The 24,969-nt window shown below is 46.5% G+C and overlaps 2 protein-coding genes, 2 long non-coding RNA genes and 1 other non-coding gene across 8 annotated transcripts in view; 4 read left to right on the top strand and 1 right to left on the bottom strand.

Annotated features, from left to right (window-relative positions):
- The window catches only part of LOC138982950 (BTB/POZ domain-containing protein 16-like), a 59,959-nt gene extending 58,578 nt beyond the window's left edge, over window positions 1–1,381 (top strand). For all 3 annotated transcript variants that reach the window (XM_070356345.1, XM_070356346.1, XM_070356347.1), the window contains one exon: window positions 168–1,381. In XM_070356345.1, coding sequence (XP_070212446.1) covers window positions 168–236 — 69 coding nt within the window. In that variant the 3' untranslated portion in view covers window positions 237–1,381. The remainder of the gene's footprint in view (window positions 1–167) is intronic.
- Window positions 1,382–5,667: 4,286 nt separating this feature from the next.
- The window catches only part of LOC138982958 (uncharacterized), a 59,075-nt gene continuing 39,773 nt past the window's right edge, over window positions 5,668–24,969 (top strand). The window contains exon 1 of the long non-coding RNA XR_011461016.1: window positions 5,668–5,790. This is a non-coding gene — a long non-coding RNA (uncharacterized lncRNA). The remainder of the gene's footprint in view (window positions 5,791–24,969) is intronic.
- The window catches only part of LOC138982951 (macrophage mannose receptor 1-like), a 52,309-nt gene continuing 35,683 nt past the window's right edge, over window positions 8,344–24,969 (top strand). Inside the window, exons 1-2 of one of the 2 annotated variants that reach the window (XM_070356349.1) lie at window positions 8,344–8,877; window positions 16,595–16,767. In XM_070356349.1, the coding sequence (XP_070212450.1) occupies window positions 8,829–8,877; window positions 16,595–16,767 (222 nt within the window). In that variant the 5' untranslated portion in view covers window positions 8,344–8,828. Of the gene's footprint in view, window positions 8,878–16,392; window positions 16,768–24,969 lie in introns of those variants that run through there. The other variant, XM_070356348.1, reaches the window with a different exon arrangement.
- LOC138983415 (5S ribosomal RNA) lies at window positions 10,055–10,173 on the top strand. Its single transcript, XR_011461150.1, has one exon. It is a non-coding gene; the product is annotated as a 5S ribosomal RNA (ribosomal RNA).
- Window positions 17,399–18,470, bottom strand: LOC138982957 (uncharacterized). The gene is made up of 2 exons (XR_011461015.1): window positions 18,121–18,470; window positions 17,399–17,840 (listed from the first exon to the last, which is right to left on the bottom strand). It is a non-coding gene; the product is annotated as an uncharacterized lncRNA (long non-coding RNA).

Genomic DNA, 24,969 nt, shown 5'->3' on the forward strand with positions numbered 1-24,969 from the left:
ACGTACATATTTGTCTTCGCTGTCAAAATTGAAATTGATACTGGGGGTAAGTAGTTATAATGTACTGTTTTAGTAATTTTGAGATTGACAGTACGTAGAACTTAATTTCAGTTTGGTGTGGATGAAGTTGCTTAGAAGTACAAACCATTTTCTGATATGTGTTTCAGGTTTTGACGCTTAAAAACTTGAAGGAACCCATCTACGTGACCTACGCCCTGCTTTTCCCGCCATCCTAACCATGACAGAATGTCTAGCTACTCTGGATTGAACTGGCTTATGTCTTTGTGTGCATGCTTGCAAAAGTTCCTTTGAATCATTCTTATGTTATACCTGTCAAAGAAAAGTTGTAACTGAAATGTTCGTTATGAGAAACAAGTTTACGTGTTAAAAATGCACAAAAAAGAGAAAATTGTCTTTGTGCTTGCATATGTTTAGTTTAATTTGTCTTTACAATCACATCAGCCAAAGATAAATTACTGACACATCATGTACGTGAGTACAGATTTTTTTTGTTTTTCAACATCAGTTACTGAGTTAGGTTTATGTGTCAGAAGTGAACCAGAATAAATTTTTCTTCGTGAGATTGAAATCATCTTTTATTATGGCCTCTATGTTGAAGACCAAGAGAAAGATAATTATGAGGTACTCCTTATTTTCAGCAAAGTTTTATTTCGTTTGACACGAATCCTGAATTTGGAGAGTTGGAATCAGGTGAAAAAAGGACACATTTTGTGTGAAGATAAGAGATATTGAACGATGGACTGAATGCTTAATACTCATAGAATGCATCGCTGATCATAATGATGGTGGTTGAAAAGGGACATTTTGAAAGTCATAACGCTGATGATAAAGTTTTGTGTTAGCAGGAACGATGATATTATTTATTGGTACAAATGCCATCAACAAAAAACCCACACAAGTTTTTGTTCTTTGATAAGTAATTAACTTCGTGATTACCATTTCCTGTGGACATTTAAGATGTTGAAGGCAGTAGCTGACGACTAGCAAGTGAAAAAGTTTGACTTTGAAAAGGAGTATATGTTTTATAATTGACGTAAACATGTTGAGGAAGTGTATGCATAAACATGCATGTATAGCTCTTGGTAATTTTTAATGTGGTGCAGAGTGGTTGTTTCAGTTTTATACAACTTTGATATATTCAACATGATTAGCAGTATTTCTTTTTTCCCAAAGACACGGGAGGATCTAGGACTGGGATATGTCTATGCAGATTTTTAATTTTCTTTTTTCATGTTTTTGATATTTATTTTAAAAGAACGAACATTTGATTTTAATTTCATATTTGGATTGTCTGGCTTTCTAGTTTATTCGGATCAAATTGTATATTTCTATCTGTAATAAAGATTTCTGAGATCTGTGATTTACACTTTGTTTTACGGAGGATTCATGTCTCAAGAATGTTAAAGTTGGTATTTTCTGCGTACTCCGCAGCATTGTTGTCTTGTTATTCAATGCATGACTTTATTCAGTGTTTGAAGTGATGATGAATTATGACCTTAAACCTCTGGTAATACCTATATGTTCCTGTGTCCCCTGTTCAGCAAGGTATATAATTTTTTCATTTTTTTTTTTTTTTCATTTTCATTACTTTATTGTCCCATCGCTGGGAAATTCGGGTCGCGCTACCCAGGTGTCTACGTGTTTAGGTGTATTCAGCCACCTGCACTTATGGCAGAATGACCAAGGTCTTTTACGTGCCATTGTGATGACACGGGGGTGGGACATGGCTTCCGTCTCTGGGTCTGCACATAAAGTTGACCCGTGTCCGTCCCGGCCCGAATTCGAACCTGCGACCTTTCGATCACAAGTCCAGTGCTCTACCAACTGAGCTACCGGGCCCCCATAATGATGAATAATGTCAGTCAACAAAGCCAAGAGTGACATAATATGTACATGTCAAGGATCTTGCCATGTAGGATTTGTTTTCTTTAGTCACATTTTACAAAATAACCTGATACAGTTTTGCAATTTTCGAAACTTTAAAGCTGCAAAGTTTTCTGTGTGATTTGAAAGAAGTTTCTTCGTTTCGGCGACTGCCGATGCTAAACGATATCCCCACATGTGTATTCCTTCACATACTAGTCTTTCATTACAAGTAGCAGCCTGTATAGCAGGTATGGCCAGAGGTGTAGATATGTTGAATGGAGGAAGTGTGTATGGGAGGGGGTGTGCAGGGGTAAAGGGTGAGGGGCAAGGTGTGAAGATGGAGGAGTAATCCTGGGGAAGGCCACACGTGATGGTATTTGGGGAGTTGGAAAGCACGATACTTGACATTTTGTTGTTGTTTTTCCCGTGTGCCGTGTGTGAGGGATGAATCCCAGTTGATCCTCGATCTGCGAGACCATCGTTTTGTTGTGTATTGGACTTGCATGTTACATTTTCTGTGTGTCAATATGCATGAAGTTTCATGCCATATGTCCAGCATGATTTGAATATGGCAACAACAACAAAAATTGTTGATATACTCTTAATTATATGATTCCAAAATCTGTGATATGAATTTATTTTCAGTGTGACAAATTATGTTTTACCTCAAGAGTAATACTATGTTTCTGAGATCTTTCAAACTGTCTTCATGAAGATTTACAAAAGCCTGTGATACATATACTAATATTGCCTGTGATACTATTATAGACTGTGATAATAATTAACCTGAGATAGATGTCTAGTTTGTATTAAACTTCACAGATTCCTTGTGAAAGTACTTTCTTGCACTTATTTTTTTGTTAAAAACAATGTAGTGCAGTATGATACTTTAAACTTTGTTTGTGTATGTTCTTGTCTGTTCTGTTTGTCCATTTTAAACATAAATAGATATACACGTTTGTCATCATTTTCACGAGTTTTCATTCACAAGCACCTGGGAAATAAATCTCATGTTCCCCAGGCAATAAATCGAGGTGGTGAATGGGTTTGAGCTTTCAGGTGAAACGTGGATTGTCAAAGTAAAAGCCAATCAGGCTGATTGTTTGATGTGTGGAACCATCGCGGCTTTGGATTTGGACAATATTGATTGTAAGCATTCACTCTCAAAGACCCAATCAATGTTGATAATTACCGCGGCGACTCATGGTCAATTTGCAACTTATCTCTGTAATCGCAAAATCCTTAACGAAAAGTCATAAACACTTAAAAAGAAAAGAAATATGCTCAACACTTACTGAACTCACACGTAAGATCGCAGCTCTGTACATTTTCAGACTGGAAGAAAAGCGTCAACAAGCTACGTTTGACGTCACATACAAGGTTGACGTGTTATCTCGAGCTACTGTGACGATGCTTTGTGGCCCGGAGTTGGATTCTAAAAATTCGTCTCCCTGTGGGTTATTGTGCATTTTGTTGCACAACCAAAATGATGACAAAAACGATGTTTGGTAGCTTGTCGTCAGACCAGCATTTTGTTGTTGGTCCTCGGGGAGCATATCGCCTTTTGTCTCATATTTATCAACCGCGGCCTTCGGCCTTGGTCGATAAAGATGAAACAAAAGACGATATGGTCCCCTTGGACCAACAAAAAAGCTGGTCTGTCAACAAGCCACCAAACATCTGATAATGTTCTAGTGAATGTTTTGTTTTGTTAAAGATTACACGTGCCAGAAACTTCTTGTTTTATAATGTGTGCCTTACTGCATGTTTTTTCCTCTATGCTGAGTCATATTTCAAAGCTCTAGACTGCATGTTTTTTCCTCTATGCTGAGTCATATTTCAAAGCTCTAGACTGCATGTTTTTTCCTCTTTGCTGAGTCATATTTCAAAGCTCTAGACTGCATGTTATGTTGTGTTTGCTTGAATTTGAGGGTAATTTCTTTCTGTTTTGCCATTTTCAGTTTTAACATTTTGTTCTGAAACCACAGCTTGTGTGTAGCGAAATAAAATTGTTGCATGCAAACTTGTTTTGATTCGGTTTGAAGTGTAAAAAATCTTGAAAATTCTGTTTTGAACTGTTTGCATGAAACGATGGTTTGTGTGGGGTAAGTTTTGTTTCTTGGTAAGTTTTTGTTTGATTGTATAGCTGCATGATATACATCTTTTGATTGGTCATATGCAGCAATCAGCAATTGTGAATTAGTCGGTCAATAATCAATGAGCAAATTCAGTAAATAACACTTCCCGCAGTGGGGCACTGCGGTTATGAAATTAAAAGCCCCTCCTGTTTTTGGAACCGCAGGAGCTTTCTAGTTTGCTGTTAGGTAGATTTTTGGTTCCTCTTTCCTGTCATGCTCTCTTTTTCTTCATGAATTCTTTTCTTTTTTCTGCCTTCTTGCTCATTCACCTGTATTTTTTCCAAAAATCTCTTCTCTTGCCGCTTGTCTCGCGATTCATGTATAGTTTAATCTGTTAGTGTTCTGATGTAAGTCCAGCAGTAGATAGGTTAAGCCTATTTTAACATACTGGAAACTGGTAATCTTCCAGTAGGTATTAATTTAGTTTTACTAAAGCCTGCTGGGACACAAGTAATGGGTTAGTGCATTTGTAAACAGGAATCGCTTGACAAGTGGCCCCCTTCATCCCCCCCCTTCCTCGTCCTGATATGGCTCTGCGTAGTCGGCTGGACGTTAAGCAACAAATAAACAAACAAAAAGTAAATAACACTGGGTCAGGATTGTTATTGGTTGTGGAAGAGTTGTATCCCTTGAAGGTGAGACGGTAAATTATATATAACTCCTTGGGATTAAGCAATGGCGACTGAGCTCTGCAGTGGAAAATGAGCTCTGATTTTCATGTTTTTGAAGGAACAAGAGTCTGCTCGATATGATGCCCTTTTCTTTGTAAAACATGCAGATTGGATCATTATATTCACTGGGACGCCAAGGTCTTAATTGTCTCCTAAGGTTATTCACAGCAAGCTCTGTATGGCTTAATTAATGCTTGCCTCACCTTCAAGAAATGGAACTCTTCAGCAGCACACAGAGTTATTTACCAACATCTGACTAAGCTGTAAGAATCAAAGGTAGGCAAGAGCTCTAAAAATAGACAACGTACTGCCAAATAGGTATTGAAATGAATAAACACATTTATCGTCGGTGTTATACATTATCAATGACCCATTCACACACTACTTTTTTTTTTTCTTCTTCACATTAGGTGAACTAATAAGGTCGTCCGAAATATTTTAATGACCTGGAAGACATTATAATTTGTTGTTCTGATGTGTGAAATTGTCTTATAATACTACAAAATGAGTTCTTTCTCCTTCATCTCTTTTTTGATTTTTACTTGCATGTCCCACAGTAGCCTAGCTATTTTCAAATAACGGCCAAACAGGCACCTTTTAAAGATACAATCCTTCCTGTGTCAACCGACCATCTTTTGAAGCATTAGTGAAAGATCTATCCAGGCTTTTACATGGGGCCAGTATAACCACCTATTGGAAGGACACAGACAAACAACCTTTAGCCTGGTTTCTGGCTGCGCAAAGCAAGACAGTATTAATACAATTTTAAAAATTTGTAAGTGAACTGATTTCATGACAGCTATTTTTATCTGCGGATTTTTTTAATTTTTATTTCCGCTGTGCACAGTTCTTCCCGTATGAACAATTCAGCTTTCTGTCTCAGATCTGGCAAAGCTTTGAAGCGGGATAAGGCCATCCCGCCACTTGGACACATACCCAAAAGCCTGGATGTTTTTTTGTGCAGATTGGGAATTTTTGAGTCACTTGAGAAAAAGTGACTCTATGTAATCGGTCAGTGTTAGTCTGTCCGGCCGGCCATCCGGCCGGCCGTCCGGCCGGCCGTCCGGCCGGCCGTCCGTAGACACCACCTTAACGTTGGACTTTTCTCGGAAACTATCAAAGCGATCGGGCTCATATTTTGTTTAGTCGTGACCTCCAATGACCTCTACACTTTAACGATGGTTTCGTTGACCTTTGACCTTTTTCAAGGTCACAGGTCAGCGTCAAAGGAAAAATTAGACATTTTATATCTTTGACAAAGTTCATCGGATGTGATTGAAACTTTGTAGGATTATTCTTTACATCAAAGTATTTACATCTGTAGCCTTTTACGAACGTTATCAGAAAAACAAGGGAGATAACTAGCCTTTTCTGTTCGGCAACACACAACTTAACGTTGGGCTTTTCTCGGAAACTATAAAAGTGACCGGGCTCAAATTTTATGTGAACGTGACTCATTGTGTTGTGAATAGCAATTTCTTCCTGTCCATCTGATGCCTCATATAATATTCAGAACTGCGAAAGTGACTCGATCGAGCGTTTGCTCTTCTTGTTATGAATTAATTTCGTGAAAGCCACTACAGTGTCGATCTGCGAAATTTATTCATACAAATTGAAACTCTGCATTGAAAGCTGAGTCAGGATGTTGATTTTTGGTATGTGTCCACGTGGAGGGATGGCTGTTTGTTTGTTTGTTTGTTTGTTTGCTTAACGCCCAGCCGACCACGAAGGGCCATACGAGGGCGGTGCTGCTTTGACATATAACGTGCGCCACACACAAGACAGAAGTCGCAGCACAGGCTTCGTGTCTCACCCAGTCACATTATTCTGACACCGGACCAACCAGTCCTAGCACTAACCCCATAATGCCAGACGCCAGGCGGAGCAGCCACTAGATTGCCAATTTTAAAGTCTTAGGTATGACCCGGTCGGGGTTCGAACCCACGACCTCCCGATCACGGGGCAGACGCCTTACCACAAGGCCAACCGTGCCGGTGGGGGATGGCCTTATGATCCCGTGTATATAAACCTGGGCAGATTTGAGATGGTGTCGACCGGACTGTTTTACGGAAAGGACTGTCTTTCATTGACAATGACAGCTGTAGGATTTTGGTGTGTGTCCAAGTAAAAACATGCTTTCCATGTAAACGTTTGGACAGTTCTCTGGTAGTTTATGGTATTATTGGTTTAAAACGGGAAGGAATTCATCTTTTTTACATTGATATGTTGGTTTATGGGGCGCTGCTTTTCTTTTCTTTTAAAGAATGGAAGTGTGTTAAATAGTACATAAGTTGTTGATAAGTAAAGGAAGTACGTTAGCCCAGTTCAAGTTATTACACAGTGAGAGAAAAAACAACACTTTTAGTACGGGTACGCTCATATGACTCGCACTAGAAGTCGGATAGAAGTGATAGCTTCATATGGACCCTGATAAAACAAAATAATAATAATGATAAAAAGTTGGAAAAACTGCTACGTGCTGTTTGTGTTTGCAAGCCGGGAAAGGTATGACGTTAGGAATACATGTCTTAAGAATTAAAAAAAAAAAACCTCAACATTTCAATTTATTTCATTTCATGTCTTTACACTTTCTTAACGTTTAGAAAGCTTGGTTGACCTCTGTCAAATTCCGAGGTCACTGCCATGAAAAATGCCATGCCTGACAATAGTGATTTTTACACCCTCATCTCCAACTGCGAAGGGGAGTCGATCGCTCATCTGCCTTTCTTGTTATGTTCGGAGTATAATGTCCTCTTCAATCCTCCACCCTAAATACTTTAACATTGATTTTTGGACCGGCACGGTTGGCCTAGTGGTAAGGCGTCCGCCCCGTGATCGGGAGGTCGTGGGTTTGAACCCCGACCGGGTGATACCTAAGACTTTAAAATTGGCAATCTAGTGGCTGCTCCGCCTGGTGTCTGGCATTATGGGGTTAGTGCTAGGACTGGTTGGTCCGGTGTCAGAATAATGTGACTGGGTGAGACATGAAGCCTGTGCTGCGACTTCTGTCTTGTGTGTGGCGCACGTTATATGTCAAAGCAGCACCGCCCTGATATGGCCCTTCGTGGTCGGATGGGCGTTAAGCAAACAAGCAAAACAAAAAAATTGATTTTTGCTTTCCTCCAGTGAGTACCAAGGAGAACATATTAAAATATCATCTTTTGTGTGTACAGCAATACAAATTCTTATCAGGTATCTTTGACGCACACAAACAAGATCGATACATGAACCATTTCAGTATTCATTTACACGCATTACGAATAGGTTTTCTTGTTCGCTTTGTTAACCTCGATATTATTTGAATAGATTCAGTTATCTTTAGCATTTGCTTGTCTGTTTAAACGCTGTATCTATCATTGTCAGTATCAGTCCATGCTTGTTTTCCACTCGTGTGAAAGATAGCGATCCTATTTGGATGGTGGTACTCGGCTGATAAGTATAATGATATCATTTCTGTGTTAGGACATGGCCTCGAAATTGCCGGCTGATATATCTCTTTATCACCTTTTGTTCTGAAAGTCAAGGTGGACAAAATAAATCTTGAGCAAAATGTAGATAGGCCGGCCGTGTATTAATTTTTATCAGGTCTGAAAATACCTCTACTCAACGGGTTTGTTGGGAACACATTTTATGTGGAATAAAGAGAAAATTCAATTGGAAGAATTGAGTTTAGACCTGGATGATTAATGTGTATATTACATCGCTGACACTCGATTGACAACGATCACTATTGTTACAAGTGATACAAATTGTATAATGACAGAGCAACTGACGTGGTGTTAATCTGCTTTTTGAACCGAGACAAAAAGAGTACTCGTGACGTCCAGTCTTTCAATTAAGCCAACTTCGTGAAGTACCGGCCATCAAGAGGATCACGATATGGTTAAATTCTCTGGAAATGAAAGAGCAACTGAGTCTCATGCCTGTTTTTTCTGAGAAATCGTTAATCAGCTGAAACTCTTTTGGAGGTTGCACCTCAGCATAACTTACCGACAATATAGCCTATATGTACATAAACCATAGACAGAAAGAACACCACGCACAGGGTTTTAGATACCAGGTTGAAGTTTTGACGCCTGAAAATATTCTGTTGTCTGTACCAACTGACTGGAAGTGACTGAAAGCTGTAATCATGGTTACCCAGTTCCTACACACTCTTGTCATCTTCTTCATGTCCTCAGGTAAGTCGATCATCAGAAATAAAATCCGCAGGTATGAGCTATATTGTCACACATTGGCTGTGCACTCACACTTTACTGTGTGAGTTCCAAAGGTACAATTACAGAGCAGTTTTAAAGAATACGTACAAAAACATACTTCAGTCTTTTTTGTCTCGTACATAAGTTGCAGATATTTTCATGTATTCCAGTCAATATAACACTTACCTCGACAGTACTATTCTTGCACATTATCTATTATAGGCCGAAAAAATTGGACAAAACGCTGAGTGGGTACAATTATCTCCCATAACCATGCGCCACCGTGGATCCCAAGCACTGTCCGAGTGCTTCCCCCTTACAGGATGTAGGTGGCGCGTCCTCTTTCTTTTTTCGCGCGTGTCAGACCGGCTGTGTTTCTGCTACGCTCCCGGATTATTTTGGACTAAGAGGCTCCTTTTCTGTGTGGACTATCACCTGTTGGATTATTGTGTGTTATTCCACTTCTGGCTTGAGGCTACGTTGTGTTTCCTTCAACTTGTGCCTCCGTTTTTGTGTGGCGGACTCGGCGTGCCTCCCGTCCTACTTCGTGGTGACCGGTCGTCTGCTTCTCGTTTCGCCGCATTCACTTGAGTATTGACCTAAATTTTCTTTGAATTTTGTTAATTCTCGGTCTTTAAGGGTACGTACAGGGCGAGGTAGGATGTCTCGTCCTGTTTTGGGCTCTGGTTCTACGGAACCAGAGTCTGCCGGGGGCAACCCTTCTCCGGGCGCCCAGCGTCATGTTTTACGCACGGAGAAGGGGATCTTTCGGCGCTCCGACTCTCCCTCCCCAAACGCTTTGCGTTTGCGGCGAGGGAGGGCGGAGAAAGCCTGTTTGAGCAAGCTCAATGCGAGCTTGCTCAAACAGCCTGGGCTTGAGCCTGGGACTTCGGGCGGGGCTGCGCCGTCGAAGGTTCGGGGAAGGTCGAGGGGAAAGAAAAAGCTTCTTTCTCCTTCTCCTTCAGTGGAACAGGCTTCCCCCCCTTCGACGCCGTTGTCCGGCCCTCAGTCTCAGGCTTCAGCTCCTCCCGGTTTCAAGCCTGGGGGGAAGGTTTCCTTCTCCCCCCTGGCTCGAATCTGGGGGCAGGTCGATTCCCAACCCTCTTTGGGGGTTGGTGAATCCGATCTAGGGGCTACTGGAGAGACTCAGGTTTTGACAGCCAACGGCCATACCACGTTGAAAACACCGGTTCTCGTCCGACCACCGAAGTTAAGCAACGTCGGGCCCGGTTAGTACTTGGATGGGTGACCGCCTGGGAACACCGGGTGCAGTTGGCATTAAAATCTTTCTTTTTCCGGTGCCTCTCCTGTGCCCTCCTCGGTTTCCACCGCTGTGGAAGCCAGGAGGGACACGGGTCCTCCTCTGAACTCCCTCGCTGGGTCGTCTGCTGCTGTTTCGACAGTAGTTTCGGCCTCCTGGGGGGGGAGATCGGAGGAGATGACGGGGTCTCTGAATTCCCTCCCCGCTGGGGTTGGGATGCGAATTGACCCCGTTCAGGGCGGTCCTGTGGGGGCAGGGGTTTCAGGCTTCGTGCCTACGACCACTGCTACTACGGTTCCCTCTGACGTCCGTGTGACTGGTGGCTGTCCCTCTTGAAACGCTCCGGCCGACTAGTTACTGGACGTGGAGGTGTTCGACAGAACGTGGTACTTCTGTCGAATGGTCAGGGCGACGGGAACATTGTTTCTGTTGCTCAGACCGACACCTCCGACCGGACCGTCTTGACCCCACGCCATTCCTTAGCGTCTGGTGTTCGGGTGACGGATGGTCCGGACCAAGGGTCCGGAACGTTCCAGGCTTACGGGTCGGGATCGAACCGGACCCACGGGTCCCGACTGGACTTGACCTCCGGGTTTGGTCCGGACGGGACCCATGGTACGGGACCGTACCGGACCTTAGGGTCCGGTGCGGGACAGTACCTCTGGCCCTTGCCGGACCCCCCGGACCTACGGGTCCGGATGGTACGGTACGGGACCAGTGTTTCGGTCGGGACCGGACCACCCGACCACCTCTGTTGGTCTGGGTGGTCTGGCACCGAACCGGAACACACCGGACCTACGGGTCCGGAGGGTACGGTACCGGACCAGTGGTCCGGTCGGGACCGGACCACTCGACCACCTCTGTTGGTCCGGGTGGTCTGGCACCGAACCGGACCATGCCGGACCTACGGGTCCGGATGGTACGGTATGTCCACGTCCGGACCGAGCCACCCGAACACTTCTGTGGGTACGGATGGTTCGGTACCGAACGGGACCTCCGGATGGTACGGGACCAGACCGAATCTACGGGTTCGGATGGTCCGGTACCGGACCACCCGACCACCTCTGTTGGTCCGGATGGTCTGTCACCGAACCGGACCATACCGGACCATACCGGACCACCGGACCTACGGGTCCGGATGGTACGGTAGGTCCACGTCCGGACCGAACACTTCAGTGGGTACGGATGGTTCGGTGCCGTACGGGACCTCCGGATGGTATGGGACCGGACCACAGGACCGGAACACCGGACCACCCTACCGGATCGGTCCGGACCACCCGACCACCTCTGTTGGTCCGGATGGTCTGGCACCGAACCGGACCTACGGGTCCGGATGGTACGGTATGTCCACGTCCGGACCGAGCCACCCGAACACTTCTGTGGGTACGGGTGGTTCGGTGCCGAACGGGACCTCCGGATGGTGCGGGACCGGACCGGACCTACGGGTCCGGATGGTCCGGTGCTGGACCGGTGGTCCGGTCCGGACCGGACCACCCGACCACCTCTGTTGGTCCGGATGGTCTGGCACCGAACCGGACCATACCGGACTTACGGGTCCGGATGGTACGTGTGTCCACGTCCGGACCGGGCCACCCGAACACTTCTGTGGGTACGGATGGTTCGGTGCCGAACGGGACCTCTGGATGGTACGGGACCGGACCGGAACACCGGACCGGAACACCGGACCGGAACACCGGACCACCCTACCGGACCGGTCCGGACCACCCGACCACCTCTGTTGGTCCGGATGGTCTGGCACCGAACCGGACCTACGGGTCCGGATGGTACGGTACGTCCACGCCCGGACCGAACCACCCGAAAACTTCTGTGCGTACGGATGGTTCGGTGCCGAACAGGACCTCCGGATGGTACCGGACCTACGGGTCCGGACCTACGGGTCCGGATGGTCCGGTGCGGGACCACCCGACCACCTCTGTTGGTCTGGATGGTCTGGCACCGAACCGGACCATACCGGACCACCGGACCTACGGGTCCGGATGGTACGGTATGTCCACGTCCGGACCTAACCACCCGAACACTTCTGTGGGTACGATGGTTCGGTGCTGAACGGGACCTCCGGATGGTACGGCACCGGACCGGACCACCCTGCCGGACCGGATCGGCACCCCCGACCGGACCGGACCATTTCTTTTCTGATCAGACCCGATGGGTTCCTGTTCAGTCTATAAATGGCGGGGGTTCGTTGGCTGGGCTGACCCAACAGTCGCAGGGTTGTTGTTTTTCTCCCCCTTTGGCTGCTGGAGACGTTTCGTCTTTGGGGCAGGGGTCTTCGCGGCCTCTTGCTTCTGTGGGCGTTTCTTCACAGCCTGCTTCATCGCTTTCGGCTCTTCCCCCTCAAGCTCCCTACACTCCTGCTTTTGAGGAGTTGTCGGGAAGTGAAGAGGAGAGTGAGTCGGAGGACGATAGGGAGGAGGATCAGGGTCGCCCTGAGGTTAACACTGAACCTCTACCCTTGCCGGTTTCTGATGGAACTTCCGAAGCTATGCTTCGTACTTTCCAACAGTACATGACAGACATCACGCGGCGTCTTGACGTCACGGATGCCTCTCTTAAGCGTCTGTCGTCTAGTGTTGACACACAGGACGTGGACCCGGGGTCTGAGGACGAGAGGCAGGAGGCTCGTCCTCGCACAGCTAGAAGGACGTTTGAACAGTTTCAGGACGTCCTTCCCTGAGACGCCCTCTCGTCCTTTGAGTCCGCTTCGGCCCGGGCGCGGGAGGCTCACGCCGCGTCTGCCGGCGGCTCGTTTTATGAACGATCCGGCCGCCGGCAATTCGCGTTCCACCCTAGTCTAAGTGCCACGGTGGAAGCGGCAGCACATCGCCTGAGGAGTACAGATTCACGTGCAAACGCGACCTATGTTCCTCGGGAGGACGCGGGTTCAGTGCCATGCTTTCCTTCGGGAGGCGCACCTCCACTGTTTCCTCGTGTCCAATCTGTTTCGTCCCTCCCTTTTCCCTTTGACTCTCGAACTCTCCCTTTCCAGACTTCGAGTGTTTAGGGTGGGGCTGACGGTGATGTGTTCGTTGGGGAGGTGCCTTCGGTCAAGAAGGTGGAACTGAGCTCTGCTTCGTTCCACAATCTTGAGGCCACCGTTTCTTCCACAGTCGAGGCCCAATCACAGGCCTTGACATGGATGAGCACGCTGTCCACACTGTTGGACCCTCCCAATCGGGCAGAGTCCGATTCCACTCGGGTCCTTGACACGGTTCGAGTGGATCGGGCTTTGCATGCCGTGCGATCGTGCGTGACGTCTGCGGCAGAATTGGCCATTGGAACACGGGTCCACTTTATTGGCCCTGTTCCGTGATCATTTTCTGCCTACTTCTATAGTGCCTCCGGATATGAGGAAGAGTCTGAGGAACACGTTTCCTCAGCCTTCTTCCCTCTTTCATCCGGACACTGTTCGTTCTGTGGTGGAGTCCACACGCCAGAGGAACACTGATTCTCTGATGGTTGGCCTCGCTGCTTCGGCGACGGCGGCGGGGAGTAAGAGAAGTGCTACAGTCACCTCCAGCTCCCAGCCTCAGAAGAAGAAGAAGAAGCCAGTTTCACTGCCTCCTTCTTCCTCCTCTTAGGCGCCTGTTGCGTTCCCAAGCAAGACGAAGGGTGCTCAGACAGGTAAGGGGAAGCAGCACCACCAGGGGGGGTGGTCGCAAGCCTGCGCCTGCCCGCCAGCAGAATTTTCAGTGAGTCCCGGCCCTACGTTGACGCCCCCTCAAGTTGCCCCTCTTTCGTCCGGCGGTTCCCTTTTTTCGGGCCCGCGGCATGTGGGGCAGACTGGTCTCCAACCAGTTTTTCTTGAGGGTGGTGTGGTCGGGGTTTTCTCTACCGCTGTCGTCACAACCTCCATTGTCCGCTCTACCTTGGACGTTCCCCCCTCCTCGAGAGCCTGCCAGATGGCAGGCTCTTCAGGACGAGGTGAACTCGTTGGTCGAGAAGAAGGCGGTCTACCCCCTTTCTCAGCCTTCTCTGGGGTTCTGCTCCCGCCTGTTCACCGTCCCCAAAAAGGACGGCCGGTTCAGGCCGGTGTTGGACCTCTCCACCTTGAACTTGTACCTTCACAGGTGCAAGTTCAAGATGGAAACCCCTTCGTCGGTCCGGTTGGCCATCCGGCCAAACGATTGGGCCATGTCTGGGACCTCCAGGATGCTTACTTCCACATCCTGGTGGCCCCGGGGTACCGACATCTGCTCCGGTTCGTTTGGGAGGGCACGGTGTTCGAGTTTCGGGCCCTCCCATTCGGCCTGTCCTTGGCCCCTCTGATTTTCAACGGGGACAACAACACCACATGCTTAGCTTACCTTCGCCACCAGGGGGGCACCAATTCTCGGTCTCTCTCCCTGTTGGCGGAGGAGATTCTGCTCTGGTGCCAGACCAATCAGGTCCGGATGTCAGTCCAGTTCGTTCCGGGGAAACTGAACGCCCTGGCCGACATTCTCAGTCGGGGCGATCAGGTTCTCTCCACAGAATGGACCATCGCTCACAACGTTCTACAGCGTCTGTGGGCAAGGTGGGACCGTCCTCTGATCGATCTGTTCGTAACTCGATTCAGCGCTCGGCTTCCCAGGTACGTCAGCCCCTTTCGAGACATGAATGCGTTCCACTTGGACGCATTCACTCTCTTGTGGAGGCTCCTCGATGCTTACGCCTATCCCCCGACATCTCTGATTCCGAGGGTGCTGGCAAAATATCTGCAGGAACGACCAAGACTGATTTTGGTCGCGCCTTACTGGCCAACAGCTCCGTGGTTTCCAGATCTTCGCGGTCTCACCCACGTAGACCCTCTACCTCTGGATCTGGACGGGGGAGGTCTGCTCCAGCCTCGATCATGCCTCCCTCATCCACGTCCAGAGAGTCTGTGCTTGACCGCATGGCTCTTGTGCGCTCCAAACTGCTTGCACTAGGATTGCACAAGAGTTCAGTAGAGTTTTCCTTGAACGCTAAGAGGCGATCAACTAATCAGCTCTACGACTTACGCTGGAGAGCTTGGGCCACCTTCGCCTTGTCCAAGGGGATAAAGCCGCTTTATCCCTCAACACAGGACTTGGCCAACTTCCTGGTGGAAGTGTATCAAAAGAAGAGTCTTTCTTCTAAGACTCTTCTTGGATACAGATCTGCCATCGCTTCCACGATTGCGGCCGCTACTGTTCGCAGAACTGAACACTTGATCAGGTCCTCCCTCATCGCTAATGTCCTTTCGGGTATTAGCAATGCAGCGGTGTCTAAACCTCGGGTTTCATTTCCCAAGGGGGATGTCTTTCTGGTCCTCAAACTCCTGCGTAGCAATGAGTTTGAACCCCTGGCAGGCATCAGTATCAAGTTGCTGATTTTTAAGACTAATTGTTCCTCATCGCTTTAGCCACTTGCCGTAGACTCAGTGGTATTCAAGCTTTGAGTGGCCTGGACTTTGACATTGAGTTCACCACACAGCAGTGGTTGCTAGCATGGTCACGTCAGTCTAAGGTATGTTTCTTGGGTATATTTTCTTTTACGGTAGTACTGTTCGAAAATTGCCTGGGTATCTTAATCCTTGGATTTAAGTGATTTTGATTAAGGAGTTTAATACTCTACATATCACCCTCACACCACTCTGGTATTCTGTGCAAGAATAGTACTGTCGAGGTAAGTGTTATATTGACTGTAAGGCTTCTTTTTAAGCCTACTGTCTATATGATACTTACCGAGACAGTACTATTAGAGTTTCCCTCCCGCCTCCCCTCTTGATATGTTATGGGCTTTTTGAGGGTCTGCAGCTCATAAAGAAAGAGGACGCGCCACCTACATCCTGTAAGGGGGAAGCACTCGGACAGTGCTTGGGATCCACGGTGGCGCATGGTTATGGGAGATAATTGTACCCACTCAGCGTTTTGTCCAATTTTTTCGGCCTATAATAGATAATGTGCAAGAATAGTACTGTCTCGGTAAGTATCATATAGACAGTAGGCTTAAAAAGAAGCCTTACAGTTACTATACCAGGGTATGCGAAATATTTAGAATCGGTTCAAACGTTTTTGCTTCATTCTAATGTAACCGAAAATTGCCATTGCCCTGCTGGTTAAAAGGAATCATTTAGTCTATTACCTGGAGCTATTATTACTGGAACGGTTCTCTTCATCTAAATTAACAAGCTTGCAGACTTATTTACTTACTTACTTACTGACTGACTGACTGGCTTACTGATTGACTGACTTAATTACCCCTGACTGACTGACTGACTGATTTAATGAATGAATGATTGCCTTGCGGGCAGACGGGCGGACGGAGGTACAGACGGACGAACTAATAGACTTACTTACCTACGCACAGTGTACCGACATACCTACCTGCTTCTTTATTTATTCATTCACATATTTATTTATATTATATATTTATTTATTTTATCTTCGCATTACCATCGATGTGGACACTGTGCAGTGTGCTACGGCCAAGGGCCCTCTCCGTGTCCGTCGAGCCGGTGGACAGTGGTAGGAGAGGACACCAAGTGTGTGAGGTTCGTGGACAATTTCCGGCTTACTGCTGGACAGGCCAGGAACTGGTGTGCCAGCAGAGGGGCGGCACTGCTCAGGTTCTCCAACTACGACAGTATGGTGAGTCAGTCACAGTGTATGGATGGTACTGCTGATTAAAGGCCACAGTTCTTCTCGGGAAAACAGTTCTGCTTGTTATTTCAGACCTGCAAAGGCTTTTACATGGGATACGACTATCCCAGCTTCCACTTGTACATATCCCCAAAATCAAGATTACCTCTATGCCCTGCCAAGAATGCAAATGTATGGTAAGACTATGGCTATGACTATGATGCACACGCCATTGATGTCTTTTTATTGATGATTGTGTGGAGAAAAGCGACTACATGAATATTTTTTTTTTGTCTTTTCTCCATATGCAATTTTCTTCTTAAAGTTTATAGAGTGAGGAAGAAGAGAAAGTGTAGAGAGCAGAATATATTATCTAGGTTAGTATCGAAACGGTGTGGAATTAAGATTCACACTCTAAAATCATATTTGTTCTTTCCCCTAGTAAATTGTTCGGAGATAAGGATGATATAGTACTGTTATGGAGTGGTATAGCCCGGTTTTTAGACAATCATAAATGCCTCTACACAACTCTATAAATTTAATATTTGTTTACAGACTTGAATGTAATCTGAATAGTTGTCCGCTACCGTAGCTTACAAGGCACAAGCGCACACGCACTCACACACGCAAAAACCTGGTGTTAAATGGATCTTGACACTGCCAAGACTAATTATTATTAGTTTACAAAGCTTTTTACATCACAAAATCATTTCCGGCTTCGACCAGTACTCTAGGCCGACAACACCGCAAGAAACTCTACAGTCCAAGACGCAGACACCTTTTGGCTCAAACAAAGCAGCTTAACAGGTAAGACGAATAGGTATTCTACTGTACGTTACCCTACTGCCATCTTTCGGCCCTCAAGATGTTGGTATGGCTGTAAGTCCTTCAGACGACTGACAAGGGTGCACCAGTCCTCACGACACCGCAACCATTGCTTGACGTAGTCCTTGATCCTTCCAGTTCGTCTCGGCGGCTAACTGTAGAACCCTGCCAGCTCTCCATGCCATGGTCATGTCCACAAGCCGCAGTTGACTGGTTCAGTTCAGCCTCCGGCGATGAAAACCCCCCAGTTGGAAACACTGTAAAGTTTATAGTCCATAAATCAACTTGTCTTTAGTTTCTTTCACTCGCACAATAAAAATACTCACTCGTCCAACATATTAAGCTGCATGAGCCAATATAATTATTTACACGTTAATTCCTGTTTTCTAAATCCAAGAAAACGTTACGTAAAACCCTCACATGTTTAAGCAGTGTAGCACAATAGCTTAGGCCTACACAATAACGTTAAACACAGAACCAGTCACTCTTCTCACATACGACAACATGACATGAAAATATAACCGGTTTCAAACATACCTCAAAAGAGTGTAAAGCCAACATTTAGTACAGTCGCCGGCCTGGCATGAATATGAAAATGGAAGATATCACGTAGACTGATAGGGAAAGTTCGTCAGTCTTCATCCTTCTTCAGTCAGATACCTAAAACAGGAGCCCGTCTGCTAAAGTGTTACGAAAAACATGAGTCGAGCTTGGCTCCTTGACGGCGACTGATTTTACAAAGTCGTTCTTGCTATGACATTGCCAGTGAGCTGTCGTCTGCATCACTTGCACGTGAAAAACCTTGTCAGTTACACAAAGGTTCAACTGCGGTCAACGCGACGGTATGCAGCCTATAGCCCTTTCCAATGTCTGACCATCGCTATAGTCTATTCAAATTTACAATACACATTACCAAAAATACGAGTAAACCGCTTCGTAACAAGTACTTTTCTATTGTTCTCTTGCGGTAGAATTAATTGGTTAATTGGTTTTGACACGATGGCGCCGGCTTGACTGACGGGATATTAACCCTAGGTCACTAAATCGCTACGGCTTAATTTTGAGCACGTGGACCGCCCGCGAAAGCATTGTTTTTCGACATCCAACTCTCACCTTCCCCCCCCCCCCCCACCCTCCTTTCCAGCTTGATTCTTTACTTCCATGTTGAATAATACTTGGTACACACAGACGAACACACACGCACACACTCTCTCTCTCTCTCTTTCTCTCTCTCTCTCTTTCTCTCTCTCTCTCTCTTTCTCTCTCTCTTTCTCTATCTCTCTCTCTCTCTCTTTCGTCTTTTATGTAGCTTTTACATGTATATCATTCTTTCTTTTACCCATGTATTCAATATAAACATGTAGTCTGTATTCATTTGTTTAGTAGAATGTAGATTTTATGTTTATCATCTACATATGAGAAGCCTGTTGAATATACACTGTGTTTGACTGTGGTTAACTTGTAACTGCATACATTTTTGGTGTGACATGACTATTTTGCGAGATAATAGTCAGAGGTTTTGCACTTTGTTCACCGTATTGATAACCAATGAGTGTTTGGTATCAAACGATGCGTCGTAGAATTTCCATTTTATTGATGTATTTCTTTATAGCGTTTTTGATGTAGTTTTCTTTGTACAGGAGTTTTTGTGTATTTTTGAGGGATTTTAACTGTATAGCTTCTATGGAAGCTGACAGCAGCCTCGAGACTCTACCCCCCCCCCCCCCTCCCTCCCCATTTTGTTCTATGACGTTGACACGATCGCGCCGACTAAACTGGCGGGGTTGTGAACCCTAAGTCACGCTCCTGTCACTTGCCACGAATTTGTTTTTGCACGTGGACTGACGGGGACAGTCACAAAAGGTATATAAGCTGTTGGTTTTCAAGGTTCGGCGGGAGTCTTGGCAACCAACCTGGCTTAAGTGTCTAAATGGTATACCGGACTTCCCACTTAGAGTTACAGCATTGCTTCTGTGCCTGCGGAAAAGGTTGTGGGAGGCAACCTTAGTACCGAACGGTTGTGGGAGGTTCCCAACCTAGTACAAAGTATTTGTTGTTATCTCTAAACTGTCCTCCGGAGTTTTGGCAACCAACCTGGCTTAAGTGTCTAAATGGTATACCGGACTCCGCCCTGTGGACTGAACTGACAGGGTTAAAAACAAACGTTCCGCAGTCCCAGGTTACCACACGGCGAGTAAAGTGGCGTCGCTTTACTCTTTTACTTTATTTTTATCCAGGCCCCGAACCTCTGCCCAAATTTTCAACCATTTTAGGACATAGGATATTGCTTTCAGTAGCGTATTTTGCTAAGGGTACCTACGGGTCATGCCCAATTTTTCAGCCATTTTAGGACTTGAAATATTTTTCGAGTAGTAGGAAAATTACAGGAATAGAGTGAACCAATGTACAGATATATTTTCTGAAAAGAACCAACGCCTTGTATTGAGTTGTTTTTATGATTTGTTTTGATGCAATACAATTTCGAACTTTACCTGCCTCTTCTTGAGTTTATATTCTGTGTGTCTGTTTGTCCTGTCGTGTGATTGCCATCCTGACAAATGACCTTCAAACACGAATAACATCAAAGACACAGACACAGACAGTTAGAGTTAATGTGAAGCTAAGACCGCTCGGCTTTACAAATGGTGTCAGAAGTGAGATAAAGATTGGTTCACTGTAGGTTTTGGTAGCTTTCCATCTGGTTTTACTTAGAAAGAGAAGATCCCATCGCATCCTTTTGTTTTTATTTAATTTTCAGTCACTTAGCCAGTGACTGTTTATTTTTCTGGACTGCTGCAAAGCAAGATGTCTGACCTTGGTTCACAAGAAGACCTGCGGGCGTCAGGCGGTACTGACAAGGGTCGTCGCCTACCTCCCTTGAAACAGCATAATGCAAACACTAGCATATTTTTTGTTGCTATCAGTTAGGTCTTTTTCTCTGTGTACTTTAAAGAGATGGGGCTGTTAGTGTTCAAAGCTTTAAGCTGGTTTTTCCTTTTGCTGGGCAAAACTTTTTTTTTTCCTCGTCTGCTCCCTGAAAATCACCCTTCCTGCTGATGGCTGCGGACCGAAGCGGACAATGAGGCAGTGTTCCAGAGGGCATGCAGGGACAACACGGCACGTTGTCTTGGCAACGAGGAACACGGTCTACACGGCGCTTGGAGGAAAAGCAAGGGACCAGCCGGACAACACAGCAGGGGTCGTCTTCAGTCAACTACACACGGGAGCAGTACAGAGTGGCTTTCCGGTCCGTCTCTCCAACTCGAGACCTGGACTGGGAAGCCAGAGCTGCATACTGTCGGCGACACGATTCACGTGTTGCTGGCAGGAGAGCAGAGCAGCCAACGCCAGGAATGCAGCGCTCTGCGTCACGAGGCGACAGCGCGGAAGGAGAATATTCGGGGACTGACAGCGGTCTTGGAGTCAGTCTCTGTCTCCCCGGATCACAGCGCGCACAGAACAACTGCAGAGGAAGAGCGAGAGAGGCGACGAGACAACGACAGAGGTGACACGAAGCTTGTCACTGGGGTCCAAGGACGATCGAGCTTTTCTGACGCTGCAGCCTCGGCGACACGCGGTCATCCTAACGTGTGTAACCTGGGAAAGCAACAGATGCCGGGCGGGGAAAACCTTCCCTGCTGGCATAGATGTCGAGTTCTGGACAGACAGGGACACTGTCTGGAACTCGAGGGAAGGAACGTCGCTTCGCTGACCGGCGGAAGCGAGTTCAACAGATGTCCGCCAACATTCAACGGAAAGGCGGATTGGGTGGCGTTCCGAGTTCAGATCGAAATGATTGCTGAGCTGAACAGATGGACAGAGGCAGACATGGGTTTTTAGCTTGCTGTTTGTCTACGAGGGTCAGCACTGACAACGCTGAAACTCGTGGGACCCGAAGACAGACGGGAATATGGCTCGCTTGTTCCGGCCCTTGAAGCGAGATTCAGCACACAGATGCACGAGAAAGAACTTCTACGGACGAACCTTCAGAACAGAACGCGTCAGCAAGATGAAAGTCTGCCTGCGTTAGCGGAAGACGTCAGGCGCCTGGTACAGATAGTCTATCCGGCAGCTAGAAGAAAAGACAGTAGCTGGAGACGGGCCATCGAGGAGGGAGATGTTTTGGTCTTCTTACACCTGTGACGGCTGCACAGGTGGTTGGGGTTGTACTGACGTCAGGCGTTACGTCAGGCAACAGATTTTCCGAAGATCAGCGCATCTTTGAAGAGAAGACAGACAAGGAGGAGACAAAACCTGCTGAAGGTTGCTTCCGTGTGCAGTGTGGGACACTGCATGCAAGATACAGAGGGATTCTGTATACGTCCCGAGAACTACACCGTCGGACATCTCGGCCCACAAGATTCCAGCGACGGCAGAGAAGAACTACGTCATCACGAAACGCAGCCGATACCAACAACAACACCGTACATCGACCTGACAAGGACAACCCAGCTGACCAGTGCGCTGCAGGGGATCCGGTCGGCGAGCGAGCTTTACGGCGCGCTGCCACGAGGCCGTGATTCCTGCCTCTGTCTGACGAGACAGGGGAACCTGTCTGACGCTGCAGCTGGTGCGTCTCGAGTCCTATCACCGCCACAGAAGTCGTCACAGAGGTCACCCGTTCCTGCGTTCCTGTCCGGCGCTGCGAGGACGCGCCGGGTGTCATCTGGTCCTTTGTTGCTGTCCGGTGCCGCGAGGACGCGCCTGATGTCGTCAAGGTACCACTCTCCCGGAATCCGCGGAGCGAGGCTACATCAGCGACAACTCAAGCGTCAGACGTAAGCACCCAGGAAATAGGCACCAGTGACTTCGTGATCAATAAGGGTAGGGAGCTCGATAGATGTTTTTGTTCTGATTTTTGTTAAAAAGCATAGATTAGCATAACCAACGACGAAAGAGATGCAGATAACAACAGGGGCGACAACGAAGCTACGGCGAACCAGCAGGACTCGTCGTCCGCCTGATAGACTGAGATTTGACCATTAGAGGAGAATGAGGGTTCACGATGGAGTAAACAGCGTCCGGCCAGAGCTGATGAAACATTTGGTTTTTTTCTTGTTGCAACAACTTACTACAGAAGAGTCATATACACTCTGCCATGGGTGTAGTCCAACAACCTGCGGGGGATTGGATTGGGAACCGTCTTGACCTGGTGTCACACTAGGTGGCACTGGAGGGTATGGTACAGAAGACCTACCAGAGGACAGGCAAGGCAAGCATAACCGAAAGAGCGGTTTGAGCGGCGTGTGCTGGACCTATGCGGCCACATAGGTCGGGTGGGCTGATCAACTGGAGAGCTAAGTGCATCCAGCAGCGAGGGAGCCTGAGAGATGGACTTCTCGGAAGGGGACTTAGATTACAACGAGGGGTCCCGAAGACACGCATCGGTCACCAGTCCATGAACTTATTGCAGAAACCGAGAAGGTTGTCAAAGAGAAGAACACAGAACCTCAAATCTCTTCGAAAATCATTTTCAAAATCTACGGTGGCAGTCAACGACATCACTACCTTTGTCCCGGTTAAGACACGGCGGTCGACCTGGGATGCCAGCTGCGTCTCGGCGTTAAACGGTGCTCCAGCTGGGGGTCGTCCGGGGGCGGATGTTTCACCGAGGTCGACGCTTTTGCAGTGACAGAAACGACGGAGGGAGCTGTCTGGCGCCGCGAGGACGCGCCAGCCGATGTTGATGTCGTTGCTGTGACGGAGGTAGCTGTTTGGCGCCGCGAGGACGCGCCAGCCGATGTTGATGTCGTTGCTGTGACGGAGGGAGCTGTCTGGCGCCGCGAGGACGCGCCAGCCGATGTCGACGCCGATGCTGTGACGAGATGACGTCAGAGCGACGTAACATCATCGTCGTCAACACCGCATCCGTGATGTCGCCGCAACTCCAACAACGATGACGTCAACGATCGAAGGTTTTATTATGTAGAGCATCAAAGACATTGAGTTAATCAGTTACATGAGTCAATTAGGATTGTTTTCAAAAGAAGGAGAAAGACAGACGTTAGAAGAGTTATCGCGTTGTGTGTGTGCGATTCAAAGACTGCTACGATGGGGACGGACAACAGATGCGGTGTTCATGTACACTTACGACTGGTAAGAGTATACATTTAGTCTTTTTATTCTATAAAAGGTTTCTCGTACTTGTTGAAATGGTGAACATGAATACGTTTGAGAAATTTGGTTTTGTTGGTTGTTATTTTTTTTGAATGTTGTTGGGAATTTTGTTTATACATGTTTTTGATTTTAATGCTGAGTAACCATGGTGAAGTAAATCGGTGTGTGGTTGTTTTTTTTAAATGGAACAGAAGAGTAGAGTGGAAAGTCTAACGTTCTTTTATAATAATTTTGTGTTACTATAATAGTTTTTTGTTTTTGTTGTTTTTACTGTAGTCTGTAAAATACATCACTTATTTCATTGGGAAGTTCGCGAAGAATCCAAATTATTTTGACGGTTTTTTTAACGTCCCTCCTTTTGTTGTTGGTGAAAGAAATTATAATCGCATAATTCTAATATTTTTTTTGTAATAATATATTTTTTTTGGTTTTGTTTGAAATTTATAATGATAATAGAACTGAGAAGCTGAGAGAGGTGCTTTTATTTGGTTTGGGCCAAATTCACTATTTTTGAGTTGGAATCCAATAAGAACGAACAGAGGTTGTTGGTTCGGCGTTACTAATGGTGTTTCTAACGCATATTTTATTCTTCCGCTCGGTTTTTACATTTGGTGTCAGAAGCAAAAGAAAGAGAGGCATTGGTGTTTCACTGGTTTTTTGTAAATATGAGTTTTGTTTTTTGTAAAAGAATGAGTACTTTTCTGCTTTGAGAAGTTTCAATACCCTCGGTCATTTTTAGTTTGAGGGCAAACTGGTTTTGTGGAGGGGGGCATTGTGGAGAAAAGCGACTACATGAATATTTTTTTTTTGTCTTTTCTCCATATGCAATTTTCTTCTTAAAGTTTATAGAGTGAGGAAGAAGAGAAAGTGTAGAGAGCAGAATATATTATCTAGGTTAGTATCGAAACGGTGTGGAATTAAGATTCACACTCTAAAATCATATTTGTTCTTTCCCCTAGTAAATTGTTCGGAGATAAGGATGATATAGTACTTTTCTATTGTTCTCTTGCGGTAGAATTAATTGGTTAATTGGTTTTGACACGATGGCGCCGGCTTGACTGACGGGATATGAACCCTAGGTCACTAAATCGCTACGGCTTAATTTTGAGCACGTGGACCGCCCGCGAAAGCATTGTTTTTCGACATCCAACTCTCACCTTCCCCCCCCCCCCCCACCCTCCTTTCCAGCTTGATTCTTTACTTCCATGTTGAATAATACTTGGTACACACAGACGAACACACACGCACACACTCTCTCTCTCTCTCTTT

Source organism: Littorina saxatilis, linkage group LG12 (genome assembly GCF_037325665.1).
Source record: "Littorina saxatilis isolate snail1 linkage group LG12, US_GU_Lsax_2.0, whole genome shotgun sequence".
In the NCBI taxonomy this organism is placed as follows: Eukaryota; Metazoa; Mollusca; class Gastropoda; order Littorinimorpha; family Littorinidae; genus Littorina; species Littorina saxatilis.